At 44.9% G+C, this 18,984-nt stretch overlaps 1 protein-coding gene across 2 annotated transcripts in view; it reads left to right on the top strand.

The window, feature by feature from the left end:
• LOC126285294 (uncharacterized) overlaps nucleotides 1–16,484 on the top strand; it is a 69,241-nt gene extending 52,757 nt beyond the window's left edge. For both annotated transcript variants that reach the window (XM_049984583.1, XM_049984582.1), the window contains 2 exons: nucleotides 2,892–3,047; nucleotides 16,256–16,484. In XM_049984583.1, the coding sequence (XP_049840540.1) occupies nucleotides 2,892–3,047; nucleotides 16,256–16,407 (308 nt within the window). In that variant the 3' untranslated portion in view covers nucleotides 16,408–16,484. The remainder of the gene's footprint in view (nucleotides 1–2,891; nucleotides 3,048–16,255) is intronic.
• The last annotated feature ends 2,500 nt before the right edge of the window (nucleotides 16,485–18,984 follow it).

Here is an 18,984-nt window from a genome sequence, read left to right as displayed (position 1 = left end):
ATACTGAACATAGAACAGACAAAATTAATGCACGGCTAAAGGCCTGGCACAGTAGTTGTGACAAAAGAAAATTACAATCAAAAAGAACCGAACGGTGGTGCCCAGAACTGCTCGAAGGGTCGGCCTGACGAGGTAACTCTAACATAAGGTTAGATGAGATAGGCAGCCAAGAATAAGTAATCAGATGGCAACCCAACCCAGGAACGGCTGAAGGACCGACCAACAACCTAATCAATTCCCTTCCAGCCGACCAACGGCATGACAACGGAAAATGTTAGCGAGGACGAAGATACCAGCAGCGCTACGTCTACAAATATTGGCGTCTAAATACAGACAAGGCACAATAACCACTCAAAAATATGAACAAACACAAAGGGCTGTCGAACTACACGCCGTGCCGGACAGCATCAGCACGGCGAGGAAACAGACACTCGTTGCTCTGGCCCAACCGACCGACTGCCTACTCCAGTACGCAGACAGCATTAACATATCTGCTCAGTCGAAATTATACAAGCCAGTCACAGTTCCACGAAAACACTTACACAAGAACTCCAACAATCCTAAAATCAATCACTGTGGAACGACAAGGAGAAATCACGACACACAGAGTTTCCATAAGTGGTCGGCAAGCGAATGCACCTCGTCCGATGAGACGACCGACCGTACGACCAACCAAGGCCGTCCCCATTCAAGTTATGGGTGTCGGCGAAGGTCGGGCGAGTCTTGGCTGTCCGTAGCTGACTGCAGCTCCAACCCGACTCAACTCGGTATCTGTTCGGAACTCGGAGACACGGCGACCCGGGCACACTGGCTCTGACCCACCCATGCAGAGATAACTCTTGACCATCGACGACGACATTACCGCAGGAGGAAGGAACCGACCCACGTCCGGCAAGATGACCAACTGTCGAGGCCCAGAAACGGTCAACAGACCAAATACACGTCGCCCAATGAGACGACCAAAGGAACGACCAACCATCGGTGGTTCCCGCTCCAGACTCCTTCCGCCGGACAGTCCATGTGTGTGGCCAGCGATCGGCGAGTACTGGCTGTCCGGACCTCACTGGCGCTGAACCCCGACACACGACGAGCCGGCAATACTAGCGGTCGCTTAAAAGATAATACGTCAGCCCTATTATCAATAAGCGCTGCTGCTACCACTGAAGGAAGGAACTTAGTGGCGCCAGTAAATCGAATAAGAAAACGAGGCGGCAGTCCTGTAAAGAGAAGATGACAAACAATAAATGGCATGAACACGAGCCACGCACGGCTTAATTTCGAGAGTTGGGTTGCAATAGGATGGTTCTGAAAACAATAACGTAAACAGTAACGTATACTTATTGTAATAGGGGCATGGAATGTCACTGTGAGTCAATGGAACAATGGAACAAGTTTCTAGCGACAGAAACAGTTGAGGATCATCACAGAAGTGGCCACGGAAGAAAAACACTAGGTGTACAGGAGCGATATCTGCGTATGACAGCAGGTAGTTACCCTCAACCCAATGCGATACGTCTCCAAACAGCTGCAGGAGTGCAGGTGTCAACAGAAACGATGTGAATAGGCTCCAGGAGCAGGGACTACGTGCCAGAAGGTCTCTCAAGGCCTCTCCTCTACATCGGGTTCGGAGAGCGGCTCGTGTTGCATCGGCACGAAACCAGTCTTTGTGGACTAGGCAGCAGTGGGACACAACGCTCTTTCCTGATGAGACCCATCCTGACACTACCGATACTCATGTGTGAGAGCAACGAGGACAAGCTTTACACTCTAACTGTATCATAGACCGGCACCCTTATCAAGGCGGTTCAGTCGTGTTTTGGGGTGGAACCACGTATGGCTGCAGTATTCCTCTTGTGTCAATACCTGGGAGATTGACTGGTGTGAAGTATCGGGACGACATCCTCGCACGGGTTGTGGCTCCATGGTGTGAACGTATTGGAGCGGGATTCATTCTCATGGACGGCAGTGCACGTCCCCATCGTCAGAATATTGTGGACACCTCCCTATTGAAACACAGAATCAGTAGGACGGAATGGACTCCATATCCTCCAGATCGTAGATGCATTGAGATTGCTTCGGTGCAAATATAAATCGAGCTGTTTACAATCGTTGTGACCCACCAGGACCTCAAGGGCCTCATAGAGGCCGTTGTGGATGAACCGGGCAATATTGACAGGCCTATCTCGACAATTTGGTAAAGCGAATGCGTAGCCGCGTTCAAAAATGTCTCCAGTTGCGAGGAAGGAGTTGGGTTCATAACCAATGTGTCTACAAGGCGACAGAAAAAATTGTCGTGTTTGTGCTGGAGCCTTTTGGAAGGTTTTGTTTTTGTTTGTGTCTGCCAAATGTAAATGTGTTTATTTTCGTTATTTTTGTTTTCTTAGTTGACTGTAACGGCAGAAAAAATCAGCTTTATTACATATTGTGTCAACTATTGACAGTAAAGTCAGATGCAACATTTATTTTGACCACTGTAGTATTGCACAAATCTCTTACTCGTTCCGTTGCACAGTACTTCGCGTTCGGGCGGCAGCAGTGTGGTTGAGCGCGTCTCAAACTAACTTTGCGCATGAAAAATTAAAAGCTGTACTTTCAGAAGGTCATAACTTCGTGCTGTTACAATTATTTTTTACGTGACAGCGACTGCTGGGGTTGGTAACTTGCTAGTGTGCTTTATCATCATTAAAATATGATTTTAAGTTGGTGATATTTTCTTGTGAGTGCAAACGAGCAACATGACGGTGAAGTGACGTCACCATTTCCGTTTGATGTTGGCTGCACCCGTAGCACGCTACGCTCACACCACAGGTGTACCCAGACTCCCTGGCCGTATTTTCGCTCGTTCGCTGTAGCCCCGGCCGCTCGTGCAGTCAGGACTGTCCTGTTGGCAGGTAACGTGACGGCGCTGCTGCGGCTGGAGTCAGAGCGCGTGCAGAGGGAGTGTCACGTGCACTGGAGACCGCAGCGCTTTGCTCTGGAGGTCCTCAGCCTGGGCTCCGCGCAGCTCAACTTCGGCGACCCCCTCACGATCGGCGCACTCAGTATGGGTACGTTTCATACACTCTCAGTTATCCAACCATCCTCGTACAACGCAACGTAACTGTACTTTACAAAGATATTGCCCCGAGCTATGGCCCGCACAGTGAGGCATAGCGGTTAGCAAGTCAGTTTCACATCAGGCATCCAGCGGTGTTTTCCGCGGATACTCGGCAGCACCCTACGAAATGACAAATATGACAGGTGGAATGACCTGATTTGTTTACCAAACGTATACTTCAGCTTGGATGGCACAGCCCAACAGTGGTTCGAGAACAATGAAGAGAGCAACAAGTCCGCTTAACGGAAGAACAGTTGAAGAACAGGGCGCAGCATCATGTGCAAATGACACAGTCTTACATGCACAGTGGTTCGGCCCTATGCTTCGTCGTGAATCCGAGTACGAAAGAAGTCGACAAAATTTCACACAGGATGGAAGTAGTCGCAGAAGATGTCTACCAAGCTTTCCCGGTGAAGTACGGCACGACGACAGGGGAATTCATCGAGTGGTGCCAGCGAATCGCAGATATGTAGCAGAAGACATTCCCATGAACGAGGTATTACGGACAGCCGAATGTGGTCACTATGGCAGTTGTGGAGGACTACCATGAGCTCATCTCTCTCAGACTCCAGATAGTAAGGGAAGAGATACAAACAGTGTATGGCCGCCAGAAATGTCGGACCGAGTACGCGAGAGATAACAGTCACGAACGTTGACACCAGTCGTCAGGAGGTAACATAGAATGTTGAAGGAGAAGTGTATCGTTCTGTGACACCAATCTCCGCTAGTAGCAGAGCGTGCCGTCAAACGACAACCCAGCGTCGACCAACGCAGGTACAACTCCCCCACTAAAGAACAGGGATTTGCAGCACATATAACAACAGGCTGATATGTATTCACTGTGGGCATCTTGGACACGTCGTCCGCTACTGCAGATAGAGAGACGTGTGTTTGACGAGTATTATTCTGCCAGTCCTATCTATTCCAGTCGATTGCAGGCGATTATAGTCAACGTGTTGGACAACGTCCCCTGCCGTACCCTGAATGATTTCCATCCAAGTAACCCCACAGTCATTTCCCTCCACCGTACAGTGGTAGAAGTCACTCGCCGACTTCAAGAAAACTGGAAGAGGCTACCATTTATGAAGGTGTTGTCGACCTGAGTGAAAATCCCCCATGGGCGACAGTCACAGCCATGTCACTAAATCTGTCTGATGTCACCGTCAACGGCCAGCCTAGCTGATACCGGGGCTTATTTTTCTATAATATTGGAAGCTTATTGTCCCCAGATAAACAAGTCCACGTTCCGCGACAGAAGGTGAACTTAGGATAATTAATCATCGCGAACAGCCAGAACTCATCTCTAAATGTATGTGCGTAGTGACAGGCGAAAATGTCGGGTAGGGTAACTTAGCGTCATCAACAAAGAATTGTCCTCCGCTACCACAACAGACAATACAGGAAAGAAAGCTACAGTCGAACTGCCAATAGGATATGGCCTGACAGAGGAGCAACGTCGGCAAATGATAGCTGCTCTGCATCAATTTTCAGTTGCTTTCAAATCAGGAGTGGCGAAACGACACACGAAGCAGCCCTTGGTAGAATACCATGTCAACACAGGGCCACACGGGGTAGCCACGTGGTCTTGGGCTCCTTGCCACGGTTCGCACGGCTATCCCTGTCGGAGGTTCGATTCCTCCCTCGCCCATGGGTGTTTGTGTTGTCCTTAGCGTAACTTAGTTCAAATTAGATTAAGTGGTGTGTAAGCCTAGAGACCGATGACCTCAGCAGTTTGATGCCATAGAAACTTACTATAAACTAAATATCAACACCGGTGAGTGATAATCCACTAATTATCCAGCTGGCTGAAGAACAGATAATCCGGGAGGGTGTAGAGAAGATGCTGCAAAATGACATCATCGAACCTACCCAGAGTCCTTGGTCCTGTCGTGTGATCCTGTGAAGAGGGAGGATGGCACATGGCGTTTCTGCATCGACTGATGACAACTAAACAGAATCGTGAACGAAGATGTCTACCCATTACTGCATGCTGATGACACCCAGGTCTACTTGAAAGGAGCAAAGTCTTTCTCAGCTATGGACATGTAGACAAGTCACTGGCAGGCTGACCGGTGAAATACTATCTTCACAACTCCTGACACCCTCCATGTATTTTACGTTTAGCCGTTTGGACTGTGTAACTCTCCAGTCATCTTGGAATATGTGGTAGACAACCTGCTTCGTCGCCATAAATGAACGACGTGTCTTTGTTGTCTGGATAACATTGTCGTTTTTCCGAAAACATTTGCAGAACATCTAAGCCACCTGACAACAGTGTTAAAAGGTATGTTCAAACCACAAATATCCTCCTGGATCTGAAAAACTACCTCTTTGACGAAATACAAATTTTGGGACATACAGGTAATTGCGTAGGAGTCCGTTCCAGTCTAGAGAATGTAAGTGCAATCATAGATCTTCAGCTCCCCAGAATATTCATACTATGACAAGTCTTCTCAAAACGTGGTCGTACTACCGGCGATTCATAAAGGACTTCTGTACCAAGACACGTCCCTTGCGATAACAACTGCAAAAGGCAGTATGTGGAATGAGGTGCAGAAAAGGTGTTTCCTCGTCCTTAATAAGGCGATAATATCATCTCTAGTTCTAACATGGTATAATGAGACAGAGAAAGAATTTATCACTAGCCGTATTGGTGCATGTGCAATTCTAGTGCAAATTCAGCAAGGTGCTGAAAAAGTGGTAGCTTACGCTTCCAGATAACTGTCCAAGATGAAATTCTCTAACACCGACAAACAGGGCCTTGCAATTGTGTGGACCATGAACGAGTCCCTGCCGTATTTATTTGGCAAACCATTTACAACTGTGATGGACCGCCTTTCTCTCTGCTAGCTGACTAGCATGAAGGGTCCGTCTGGGGAATCTGGTACCAATTCCGTCATTCCACCGAACTGGAACCAACCTCCTGCGGAGTGTCCTGAAGCCGACAAACGCGAATCGATGGACTCACTGATTGTCTTGCCCTCTGTGTGTCACTAGAGTTGTGGCGACCACTCAAGCTCTGGAATATTGCAAACTTCCTAGTAAAAGGCATCACTTTGAAACACGGAAAACCTCGTGTGACGATCTCCGATCTCTGAAAAATCTTCCAGTGGACAATAGTATCAGAGATAATTTCACGTTGCTGTATCGCTCACAGGATGCCACGGCCTGTGATCCACAAACGTGTGGCCTCAGATAACGCTGGAAGATATGCTCTCGATGTACACTGATGACGAACAGAGAGACTGGGATACAGTGCAGCCCGCCATGATGTTCACATACAGCAGAACGAGTTCTTTCCGCTGCATGGTCTCCAGGCCGCAACGACAATGGATAGTGTTCCCGTTTCAACGGGGCGACTCAGGATGCCTACGTGAAATGCTTCATCTTCACGACCGAAGAAGCAAGCTCGCTAGTTCGCATACAGTCCCTGGGCGCCCAGGTAAAGGACCGAAATCGCTACAGTGCCGAGCACCGACCCGTGAGACACAGCCCAGGAGGCTTGGTTTTGATAATAGCGCATATGCGGAAAGTAGGGCTATCGGAAAAGCTACTAGAATGCTACTTTCGGCTTTATCATATCATTCATTCCTTGTCCGACGTCATACAGGGAGTCGACAATTATGACACTACATCTAGGAGACAAAAGCGGGGAGATGTCGTCCTCCGTATGAAACCCTGCTACAGTCCAGACACGCACATCAACGATGAGACATTCAAGAAAGCGGAAGACCCACTCGACAATTGCGAAATTTCGACGAAGAGGTTACTTTCAACGCTTATCTTAGTGAAGCGGATGTAACAACAGGACCAGAACGCGAGGATCCACCAACGTCGTCATACAGATGATCATTCACGTGGTGTTGCAGTCGGCTCCTATGAGAATTTCTGAAACAACGGATCGATGTTTGTGCAGCAGAGGTAACGCGCGATGTGTTACGCCGAACGCAGTGCGGTGTGCTGGTTGCCACCGCTTTACGTTGTTATTGAAATGTCTTACGTTTGCAAAGTTTTCTGATTCAGAAGCACTCGAAGTGCCTGAAAATACCGGTATTCTGGAATATTCAATGTTTGTTTTGGTTGTGCGGTGGTTTTAGTAATAAATGTCATTTGATTTCTAAGTGTTGTACCTCGCTCACTGAACTGTCTTCGGATTTGAATTTCGTTGTACGTTTCAACGTGACAACAGGACCGCTAGCCTTATAAGAAAATCACGCTATGCGGTGATATTGAGGAAAGCGATATTGCAACAACTCAGACGCTTATAATAATGTTATCTGTCAGGCTTTTTCAGCGCAGTTCATTAATATGGTGTTGTCGGGTGTGCTGCCCAGTTATTGCTTCATATTTACGCAATCATTTTTCTACAGGCGATCCAGGTGCTGTTTTGGAGCTATGTGTACTCGTTGCTTGAAGGCCATCCAGGCAGCAAGGACTCAAACAGCTCAAATGTCAGCATCTGAGTCGGGTGTCGAAATATGAATGCATAAACCGAAAAAGACAAGTTGGCAAAACCCTCGGGAGTACACGATTAACTTGAATAATGCTAGACTAACACTTTCTTTCAAATCTTCTGTTTACCATGTAATTAGAAGTTATCGTTCCCCGTGTCAAGCGGCGAAAAGTAATAATAGTAAAGAATACCGGTAACATTTCTGTTTGTTTTTAGACGCAAGACTGGATCAGAGCAGTTTAACTATCATTGTGACTAGTAGCGTTGTACCACGATGTGTCATTGAACTTCTGCATCTGCTGTTTCAGTGTGAATACTGATTATAAAATAATTCTGTCCAAGACTCATGTTCCACTTCTGATTAATAGAAGGCTCTCATTCTATTTCTTAATATTATACCATTTCTGAGACAATCATTGTTGTTGTTGTGGTCTTCAGTGCTGAGACTGGTTTGACGCAGCTCTCCATGTTAACCTATCCTGTGCAAGCTTCTTCATCTCCCAGTACGTGTCGGCCGCGGTGGTCTCGCGGTTCTAGGCGTGCCGTCCGGAACCGTGCGACTGCTACGGTCGCAGGTTCGAATCCTGCCTCGGGCATGGATGTGTGTGATGTCCTTAGGTTAGTTAGGTTTAAGTAGTTCTAAGTTCTAGGGGACTAATGACCACAGCAGTTGAATCCCATAGTGCTCAGAGCCATTTGAACCATCTCCCAGTACGTACTGCAACCTACATCCTTCTGAATCTGCTTACTGCAGTCATCTCTTGGTCTCCCTATACGATTTTTACCATCCACGCTGCTCTCCAATGCTAAATTTATGATCCCTTGACGCCTCAGAACATGTCCCACCAACCGGTCCCTTCTTCTTGTCCAGTTGTGCCACAAATTCCTCTTCTCCCCAATTCTATTCATTACCTGCTCATTAGTTATGTGATCTACCCATCTAATCTTCAGCATTCTACTGTAGCACCTCATTTCGAAAGCTTCTGTTCCCTTCTTGTCCAAACTATTTACCGTCCATGTTTCACTTCCATATATGGCTACACTCCATACAAATACTTCTAGAAACTACTTCCTGACACTTAAATCTATACTCGATGTTAACAAATTTCTCTCCTTCAGAAACGCTTGCCTTGCCATTGCCAGTCAAAATTTTAAATCTTCTCTACTTCGACCATCATCAGTTATTTTGCTCCCCAAATAGCAAAACTCCTTTACTACTTAAAGTGTCTCATTTCCTAATCTAATTCCCTCAGCATCACCCGACTTAATTCGGTTACATTCTATTACCCTCGTTTTGCTTTTGTTGATGTTCATCTTTATCCTCCTTTCAAGACACTGTCCATTCCGTTCAACTGCTCTTCCAAGTCCTTTGCTATCTCTGACAGAATTACAATGTCATCGGTGAACCTCAAAGTTTTTATTTCTTTTCCATGGATTTTAATACCTACTCCGAATTTTCTTTTGTTTCCTTTACTGCTTGCTCAATATACAGATTGAATAACATCGGGGAGAGGCTACAATCCTGTCTCACTCCCTTCCCAACCACTGCTTCCCTTTCATGTCCCTCGACTCTTATAACTGGCAACTGCTTTCTGTACAAATTGTAAATAGCCTTTCGCTCTCTGTATTTTACCCCTGCCACCTTTAGAATTTCAAAGAGAGTATTCCAGTCAACATTGTCATAAACTTTCTCTAATTCTATTAATGCTAGAATCATATTTGCCTTTCCTTACTCTTTCTTCTAAGATAAGTCGTAATCTCAGTATTGCTTCACGTGTTCCAATATTTCTACGGAATCCAAACTGATGTTCCCCGAGGTCGGCTTCTACCAGTTTTTCCATTCATCTGTAAAGAATTCGTGGTAGTGTTTTGCAGCTGTGACTTATTAAACTGGTAGTTCGATAATTTTCACATCTGTCAACACCTGCTTTCTTTGGGAATGGAATTATTATTTCTTCTTGAAGTCAGAGGGTATTTCGTCTCTCATACATCTTGCTCACGAGGACTGGCTGTCCCAAGGCCGTCAGTAGTTCTAATGGAATGTTGTCTACTTCCGGGGCCTTAAATCGACTAAGGTCTTTCAGTGCTCTGTCAAACTCTTCACGCAGTATCGTATCTCCCATTTCATCTTCATCTACATCCTCTTCCATTTCCATAATATTGTCCTCAAGTACATCGCCCTTGTATAGACCCTCTATATACTCCTTCCACCTTTCTGCTTTCCCATCTTTCCTTAGAACTGGATTTCCATCTGAGCTCTTGATATTCATACAAGTAGTTCTCTTCTCTCCAAAGGTCTCTTTAATTTTCCTGTAGGCAGTATCTATCTTACCCCTCGTGAGATAAGCCTCTACATCCTTACATTTGTCCTCTAGCCATCCCTGCTCAGCCATTTTGTCGATCTCATTTTTGAGACGTTTGTATTCCTTTTTGCCTGCTTTATTAAATTTTTATATTTTCTCCTGTCATCAATTAAATTCAGTATCTCTTCTATTACCCAAGGTTTTCTGCTAGCCCTCGTCTTTTTACCTACTTGATCCTCTGCTGCCTTCACTACTTCATCCCTCAAAGCTACCCATTCTTCTTCTAGTGTTTTCTTTCCCTCATTCCTGTCAAATGTTACCTTATGATCACCCTGAAACTCTGTACAACCTCTGGTTTAGTCACTTTCTCCAGGTCCCATCTCCTTAAATTCCCACCTTTTTGCAGTTTCTTCAGTTTTAATCTACAGTTCATAACCAATAGATTGTGGTCAGAGTCCACATCTGCCCCTGGAAATGTCTTCAATTTGAAACCTGGTTCCTAAACCTCTGTCTTATTATTATATAATCTATCTGTACCTCCTAGTATCTCCAGGATGCTTCCATGTATACAACCTGCTTAATGATTTTTGAACCAAGTGGTAGCTATGATTAAGTTATGGTCTAAGCAAAATTCTACCAGGCAGCTTCCTCTTTCATTTCTTAGCCCTAATCCATATTCACCTTCTACGTGTCCTTCTCTTCCTTTTCCTACTGTCGAATTCCAGTCACCCATGACTATTAAATTTTCGTCTCCCTTCAGTACCTGAAAAATTTCTTTTATTTCATCATACATTTCTTCAATTACTTCGTCATCTGTAGAGCTAGTTGGCATATACTGTAGTAGGCATGGGCTTCGTGTCTATCTTGGCCACAATAATGCGTTCACTATGCTGTTTGTAGTAGCTTACCCGCACTCCTATTTTTTTATTCATTATTAATCCTACTCCTGCATTACCCCTATTTGATTTTGTATTTATAACCCTGTATTCGCCTGACCAAAAGTCTTGTTCCTTCTGCCACCGAACTTCACTGATTCCCACTATATCTAACATAACCTATCCATTTCCGTTTTTAAATTTTCTAATCTACCTGCCCGATTAAGGGATCTGTCATTCCACGATTCGATCCGTAGAACTCCAGTTTTCTTTCTCTTGATAACGACGTCCTCCTGAGTAGTTCCCACCAGGAGATCCGAATGTGGGACTATTTTACCTCTGGAATATTTTACCCAAGAGGACGCCATCATCATTTAACCATACAGTAAAGCTGCATGCCCTCGGGAAAAATTACGGCTGTACTTTCCCCCTGCTTTCAGTCGTTCGCAGTACCAGCTCGGCAAGGCCGTTTTGATTAGTGTTACACGGACAGATCAGTCAGTTATGCAGACTGTTGCCCCTGCAACTACTGAAAAGGCTGCTGCCCCTCTTCAGAAACCACACGTTTGTCTGGCCTCTCAACAGATACCCCTCCGTTGTGGTTGCACCTACGGTACGGCCATCTGTATCGCTGAGGCACACAAGCCTCCCCAACAACGGCAAGGTCCATGGTTCACGGGGAAGAGAGACAATCATATATGCAACTATTAACGATATCTTCATTTTCCAGGCAATAAAATAAAATATACGTGTAACCCAGGTACCTCAATATTAAGAACTGTGTGTATTACAGTCGTTGGCCTGATGAGAAGCGGAGGCGTTTGCAGCCCAAGCATGGGACAGTAAGTGCCTGATGTGGCTACTGCTAGTCTCTGACCAGTGGGGCAACATTTTGTGCCATCCCGCGTCGTTGGTGTGAGAGCAGCAGTAGCCACACTAGGGAGTTACTGTCCCATGTATGGGCTGCTGTTAAAACCACAACTCAAACGCCTGCGTTTGGAGTTGTGCGATGACCGGCCAGCGTGAGCTGCTGATGAGGGACGTCGCACTCAGTTCAGTGATGAATCGCAGTTCTGCACAGCCCCAGAGCGTTACGGTGTAAAGTCAAGCGCCGGCACGCCAGTCGGGAACGATAGAGGAAATATGGCTGTGAGAAGACGTCAGCCTGTCGCATGGTGACCGACCCCTCTCCAGGACGACATCGCGACAGCAGCAGCCCCTACGTGAGAAGGACACGAGCGCCGCGACCCACTGGCGACGCCCCAGTTGAAAAGCAGCTTCGGGTTAGGCACTTGTATAGAAACATCGACTCTAGATACTACTCTTGTGCTGTCTACGTAGCACAAACTTGTGATTGTTTATTTCACATGTCGCACTTTGCTTGCGACACATATGTGCAGTTGCAAAAGTTAAGTATTGTTTCTATTATGATTGTAATAAAACTCACTAATACGATTTGTTTGATGTGTCTGTCTAAGAATCGAGTGAGCAGGTTTCCTAGACGCCATATATTTGACGACGAGCATGTAACACAGAGGAGCGCCGTCGACGAGCACGGCAGTGAGCCATTGTTTCCGTGTTTTGGAGGGGCACAGCAGTGTAGATCCTGGCACTGGTGCGGCGAAGTAATGGGCATGCCTTGATACTTCAAGTTAGGCGTGGCAGGAATTCAAAGAATTCTGACGGCGCAACAGTACGTCACAGAACTCCTCAGTCCTCATGCTGCTATCTTTCATGAGACTGTATCGCGGTGCTGTTTTCCAGTAGAACAAATATATTACACACATGACATGTGAAGCTGAGGTCTTCCCATGATCAGCATGATATCAAAATCTGTCCCGGATAGAATATGTGTGGTATCAGCTCAGACGTCAACTCCGTTTTGGTCTCAGCATTCCAGGGCCAGTTAGAACAGTTGTAAGCCAGCTTGCCTCAGGAGAGGAAGTAATGGCTTTATGAGAGACTTCCAAACTGGATCAAGACGTGTACCTGGACTAGAGGGTGTGCTGCGTCATGCTGATAACGGGTCTCGTACTACCGAGTTGTCACCTGACAGCTGCAGCTCATCGCAACTACAGCACCGGAAGGACTCCAGAACCATTACCCAAAGCCCAGACAACTACAACCTGGACCTCGAATCACATCTCAGGGTACGGGAGTGGATCATAAACGGCATGCACACACATCTAGAATACTTCCGACTGTTCCTCTGTTTTAAAATTTTGTGACTAAAGCTTTATCACTTGATCTTTATTTTATACGTGACATGCCAGTTTGAATGTTTTACTTCTCATGAAGGCATACTTAGTAGTTGCCGAATCGTAGGTCAAAACATTTTTGCGACCGAGGGCTATTATTACTTGCTTTACATCTACGTGTGCTTTTTAGCGAAAACACACATGACCCCAGGGGTCAGTCTGAAAGCCACCAACAGTTGGTGAAGGGGAACTCACCTCCCTGTGGCTTGTACTGCTTTTTACACACACCGCACCCTACTATATCATTAGCTAAACTTACCAGCCCTGACGACTGCTGAGCCAACTGCTATCGCCGTCGAAACACACCGAGATGAAAAACCTTTACAGTAACTTTCAAGGCGCCACATGGCAAACTCGAGATCAACGATTTTGCAGTGTTATTATCCCTTCCATGCATTATTGTTTTCGGAGAAGATTCAAAGTAAAACTGCTGCACGGCATTCAGGGCTTACGAACGTCAGTGGCAGGAGATTACTACATGTCTTGGAGCAACAACAATCAACTGTTATTGGCCTCCATGAGCCGACATTCTGCGCATCTCTAAGACAATCATAAGTGCCCTATGTGTGCATGGTCAGAAGAAAGGGCTTCTGAACATCATCACAGCGGAATTAACGGACATCTTCAGATCTGACCATTTATCGGTAAGATTTCGTATTGGCCCCGAAGCCGTCTTCATTGCAAGGAGGATCACTAACACAAAGAACACCAAATGTGAACTATTTCTAGAACGTCTCTCTGCGGACCTCGCAAAATTTTTCTAACCCAACAGCCTTGTGCACCAAAATCCCTAATGCACAGATACTCCAACAAAGACTTCAGATTGTGATAAATCAGCGTGGCGACGGGGCGGCTAACTTTCAACCTAAACAAGACAGAGCCATGGCGTACGGCCTGAGATATCCTAGGCAAAGAGCTCCGGCAGCCATTACTTTCTTACGTGACGAACAACGGGAAACAGACAGCTTGGTAATCCGCCACAGTAACAGACGAAGAACTGCAAGAAGTGAGGAGACGGTGGTGTTTGTTTTAGCTGCAGTACACCACAATCCTCATGTCAGCTTACGAGCCGTTGCTGCAGTCGCTGGTGTCAGTCTTACATCTGCGTGGTTTATAGTACACGGCAACAGGTTTCACCCGTACATCCTATCACTGACCCAGGAGCTGCGTGCCAACGATTTCCGTGCGAGAGTTACATTCTGTGAATGGGCCATGCGTAATTTCACGCTGGAGTCTTTACAGGGTGTTACATTCTCTGATGAGTCCTCATTCACAAATTATGGTGCAGTGAATCGCCATAACGTGCACTACTGGGCCGCAGAAAATCCTCTGTGTGTACAACCTGTGGACCGTCAACGTAGGTGGTCTATTAATGCATGGTGTGGAATCCTTGGGGATGAAATCATCGGTCCACATTACTTCCCAGGTACACTGACAGGTGAGTTACATTGCGCGTTTGCAGTCGACTGCTTGGGCGGTCTCCTTGAACATGTGTGTCTACACACTAGAGTCCATATGTGGATGCATCACGATGGTCCAGCCTATTCTGCGCCTGCTGTTGTGGAAGAACTAAACAACAGGTTTGCAGGAAGGTGGTTGGGGCGCCATTGTTCCTCATTCATGGCCCACAAGGTCGCCCAATTTGACACCATTAGATTTCTTTTTTGTGGGGATATATTAAGGATCGTGTTTATGTCACTGAGATCACATCCCCAGATGATCTAAAACGGCGCATCGAGGATGCATGTTGCTCTGTGACACAGGCGATGTTACATCTCGTCCGCAGATCCTGTAAAAGGTGCATTGCATTGTGCATTCAGGACCATGGACAAATGTTTGAACATCTCATTTAAATCAACTTCCCACCGCCAGAACATCCATCACCCACCACACAGCCATGCGTTATGTACAGCGTGTGGTATCTACCCGTGAAACTTTGAAGGGTTGTAGCTCCCAAACTAAAAGTGACAGGAATGTAATTTAAATTTATGTTTATATCGCTGGTGTTACTGATTGCAGTGCATGATAAAACAACTATTGTTCCATTTTAAAAACTGTATCTTTTTGCTGTAATTCTCTGGATAATAACAATAAACTATGTTCATAGCTCCGCAGTCAGTGTAATATTTCTTATGGTGACCTATCGCAATAAATGTAACCGTCGCCTATTACTTCGTAACTTACAGAGGCAAACACATTTAGTGAAATATCCTGTATGTCCATTTTCAAGAATGGTGGGAATTTTAAATCAAACACTGGACATATTTATACTTATTTCGAGTATAAGACATATGTGAATTCCGGAGGCAATTTTTCGAAGGAAAAAATGCGTCTTTATTCTGTAAAATACGATAATAGGATCCTCACCATAAGTCTCACACAGAATTTCATGAGCCTCAGCCGCAGATTTCTTCGTGTTAAAGTAAAAATTGAAACTTTGAACAAAAGATGAGAACTTTGCTCGTAAGTTGACATATTCAATCGAGAATAACTTTACGATGCAATCACAAGTCGATTAATATTCTGATGGATTTACAGTAACAAATACGTAAGCTTATTGTATCTGCACCACCAATTGTCGCTGGTGCCATCTATTGCAAAACGGTGGAAGCAAAGTTCTAGAGCTAATATTTTAACGATATGACGTCGGTGCAACGGTAGAAAGGACAAGCTACGGCAGACAGCGTGGCAGGTTATTGCCATGCCAACAACTTTATTACTATTTATGACTGGTAATGAGGAGCCGTTAGAAAATCGTAATTGTGAACAGCACTTATGTTTCTAACTGAACATTAGTACTATTATTACTTAGCTTTCATAGCACTTACATCGGGTAGCAGTCTGCGGACAAACTGAATACAGAGCAGTGCTTGTGGTGGCCTAAGTGGCATTTCTCGGACGAATGCCTTACCTGTGGTACAGGATGACCAGGAATCTGCACTGCAGCCTGCGGTGATTTATGTAGAATTTCTTGATAAGCTTCTCTTTAGTTAGTATAGCTACTAATTTCTGTTTCCGTGCATTGTCAACAAGTTTAGTGGAAAATATGCACTCCTAGGAGTATCTGAACGCTGCACTGCCACTAATTTAAAACACGCGCACTGCCACTAATTTAAAGCACGCGCTAAGGAATGAGCGGTACCGCATTGGGGAACATCCTATAGATGCTTCTTGTGATGTAGTGAGGTAGAGGGACTGAGCACTCACCTCAGATTACCAACAGGCAGATCTTTCCGATAATAAGTAACGACGCCTTTTCTCTCGGCTAGGCTCCAACTTCAGCCAGCTGGTGAACGACAATTGGAGAGAGTTTTGGACGGTGCTGAAGCCCACCTTCCAGGAGAGGTTCGGACTGCTCTTCCTGGAATTCGCCCTCAAGGTCTTCCAGAAGGTCCCACTGGACGACGTCTGCCCGCGGTAAGAGGAGCCGCCTGGCGGCGCCAACTGTAACAGGTCCTCTGTGGCTCCTGCACTGTACGTATCTTCAATAAAGCTGATTTCCGAGCTGTTTGTCTTTACTGTTTTGCGATCGCATGCAACCCACCAGAAGGCGTACATTCTGTAAGTAACATTTTTATAAGAAATGAAAAGCAAACTGGTGCTTTTCATTTATTATAATGTTGTTCTACCAACAACCGACAGAAGATTCTGTTAACATAATATTTTTATGTTCAGTATCGACGGATGCTTATTGGAAACGTGTATTCAGTGAAGCTCTGATGTAAATTAGACGCCTAAACACCTGTAGTGAAGCTGTGATGCAAATTAGACGTTCAAAACATACTTACAAGTACTTACGAGACAACTATATATAATCTGATATGTATTATTCGATGATGGCTTGTGCTTCACACAAGTCGGACAATATTGCATGACTGTGGCTCCAGAAAAATAAAGAGGAAAGATCATCAATTTTTTATGTTCCATATCGTCATTTGGTTATTGGAAACGTGGGTTGAATATATAAAGGTATCATACTCTTTTATCGATCGCAGGTTTCCCATTCTATTTTCAGCCACAGTCAGAGGATTAAGAATGTGAACTGTAAATCTGGGATTCAGAAGCATATTCCACTAGGGAATGGACAGATACCGCCTACAGGAAAATAAAAAAAGGCCTGTGGAGAAAAGAGAAGCAGCTCAATGACTATCAAGATCTCAGATGGAAAACCGGTACCGAACAAAGAAGGGAAGGCTGAAAGACGGAAGGAGTATATAGAGGGTTTGTACAAGGGAGAAGAAATTGAAGGCAGTATTAAAGAAATAGAAGATGTAAATGAAGATGAGATGGGAGATATGATACTGGGTGAAAAATTTGACAGATCACTGAAAGACTAAAGTCGAAACGCAGCCCTGGAAGCAGATGACCTCCGTCAGAACTACTGACAGTCTTTGTACAATCACCCATGACGAGTCTCTTCCATCTGGCCTGAAAGATGTATGAGACAGGTGAAATATCCGCAGACTTCAAAACGATGTAATAAATACAGTTTCAAAGAAATCAGGTGCTGACGTATGTGAATATTACCGAACTATCGGTTTAAAAAGTCATAGTTGCAAAATACTGACAAGATTGTTTTGCAGAGGAACGGAAAAAAAACTCGTAGAAGCTGACCTTGGGGAAGATCAGTTTGGATTCGAGCGAAATGTAGGAACATGCGAGGTAATACTGATCCTACGACTTATCTTAGAAGACAGGTTAATGAAAGGCAAACCCACGATTATCGCATTTTTACAGGGAAAGCTTTTGACAGTGGTGACGGGAATACTTCTCTTTGAAATTCTAAAGGGGTAAAATACAGGGAGCGAAAGCCTATTTATAACATGTACAGAAACCAAATGGCAGTTACAGCAGTCGAGGGGCGTCAAAGGGAAGCAGTGATTGAGAATTGAGTGAGACAGCGTTGTAGCCTATCCCCTACTTATTCAATCTATACAATGAGCAAGCAGTAAAGAAAACAAAATAAAAATTTGGAGAAGAAATTAAACTTCAGCGAGAAGGAATAAAAGCGTTGATGTTTACTGATGACATTGCAGTTGTAACAGAGATACCAAAGGACTTGGAAGAGCAGTTGAATGGAATGGATGGTGTCTTGAAAGAAGGATATAAGGTGAACATCAACAAAAGCAAATAAGCACAATGGAATTTAGTCGAATAAAATAATGTGATGCTGAGGGCATTAGATAAGGAAACGAGACACTATAAGTAGTATATGGGTAGTATAAAGCAGCACAGAGAGATGAATTAAGCCAGTCTACGGACTGAACACCACAACAACAACGAGTTGCATCCATGTGCACACCCGTAGATATTAAAATACTGTACACCACATTAACCTTTTTGGCAGGCCGGAACTCTGACGGTAGGGTTTCCCGAGCCTGAATTTTAGTCTAGTAACATTCTACAGATTATAGGGACGCAGCATCTGACCGTTAACAGCTTACTCTACAACACAGCCTCTGATATTATTCATACGTTCCTTAAATATCGACTGTCTATCGTAATTATTGGAAAGAATTTTGTGAAATTTTCTGGAGAATATTTCCGCATGGCAAGGGAAATGAAATGGTATTACAAATTTTCGTCATATTTTGCATATTGATTATAATCGTTTTACTGAGCACTTGCAAATATATTTAGAGGATCGCTGATGGATTCACTGATTTCAGGGCCAGCGTTATTGGTGTTGTATGTGATACACAAACAGTAGTCACAGAATGAAGCGAAGCTAATGGATAGAGCATCCTGGAAAAGCGTTCAGATTACTGCTACTGCATACGACACAGTAATGGCACAGGCGTAAGGCAGCTTCCGGTCGAACGGAAACAAGGCATATCGCTATATCTATTTGTTGCAGATGACAACATCGCGTATCTACGCCATCCAGGACACTGAATATTCAATCGAATGTAGCAGCACTTCGTCTCCAATAAGTAATAATAGTCATTAAAAAAATAGTTATTATTAGATACCAAAGTTACGCGAAAGAACGAAACTC

The sequence above is a fragment of the Schistocerca gregaria genome, chromosome 8, assembly GCF_023897955.1.
Source record: "Schistocerca gregaria isolate iqSchGreg1 chromosome 8, iqSchGreg1.2, whole genome shotgun sequence".
In the NCBI taxonomy this organism is placed as follows: domain Eukaryota; kingdom Metazoa; phylum Arthropoda; class Insecta; order Orthoptera; family Acrididae; genus Schistocerca; species Schistocerca gregaria.
Note: the sequence above shows the minus strand (reverse complement) of the source record. Positions and strands in the feature narration are given on the sequence as shown.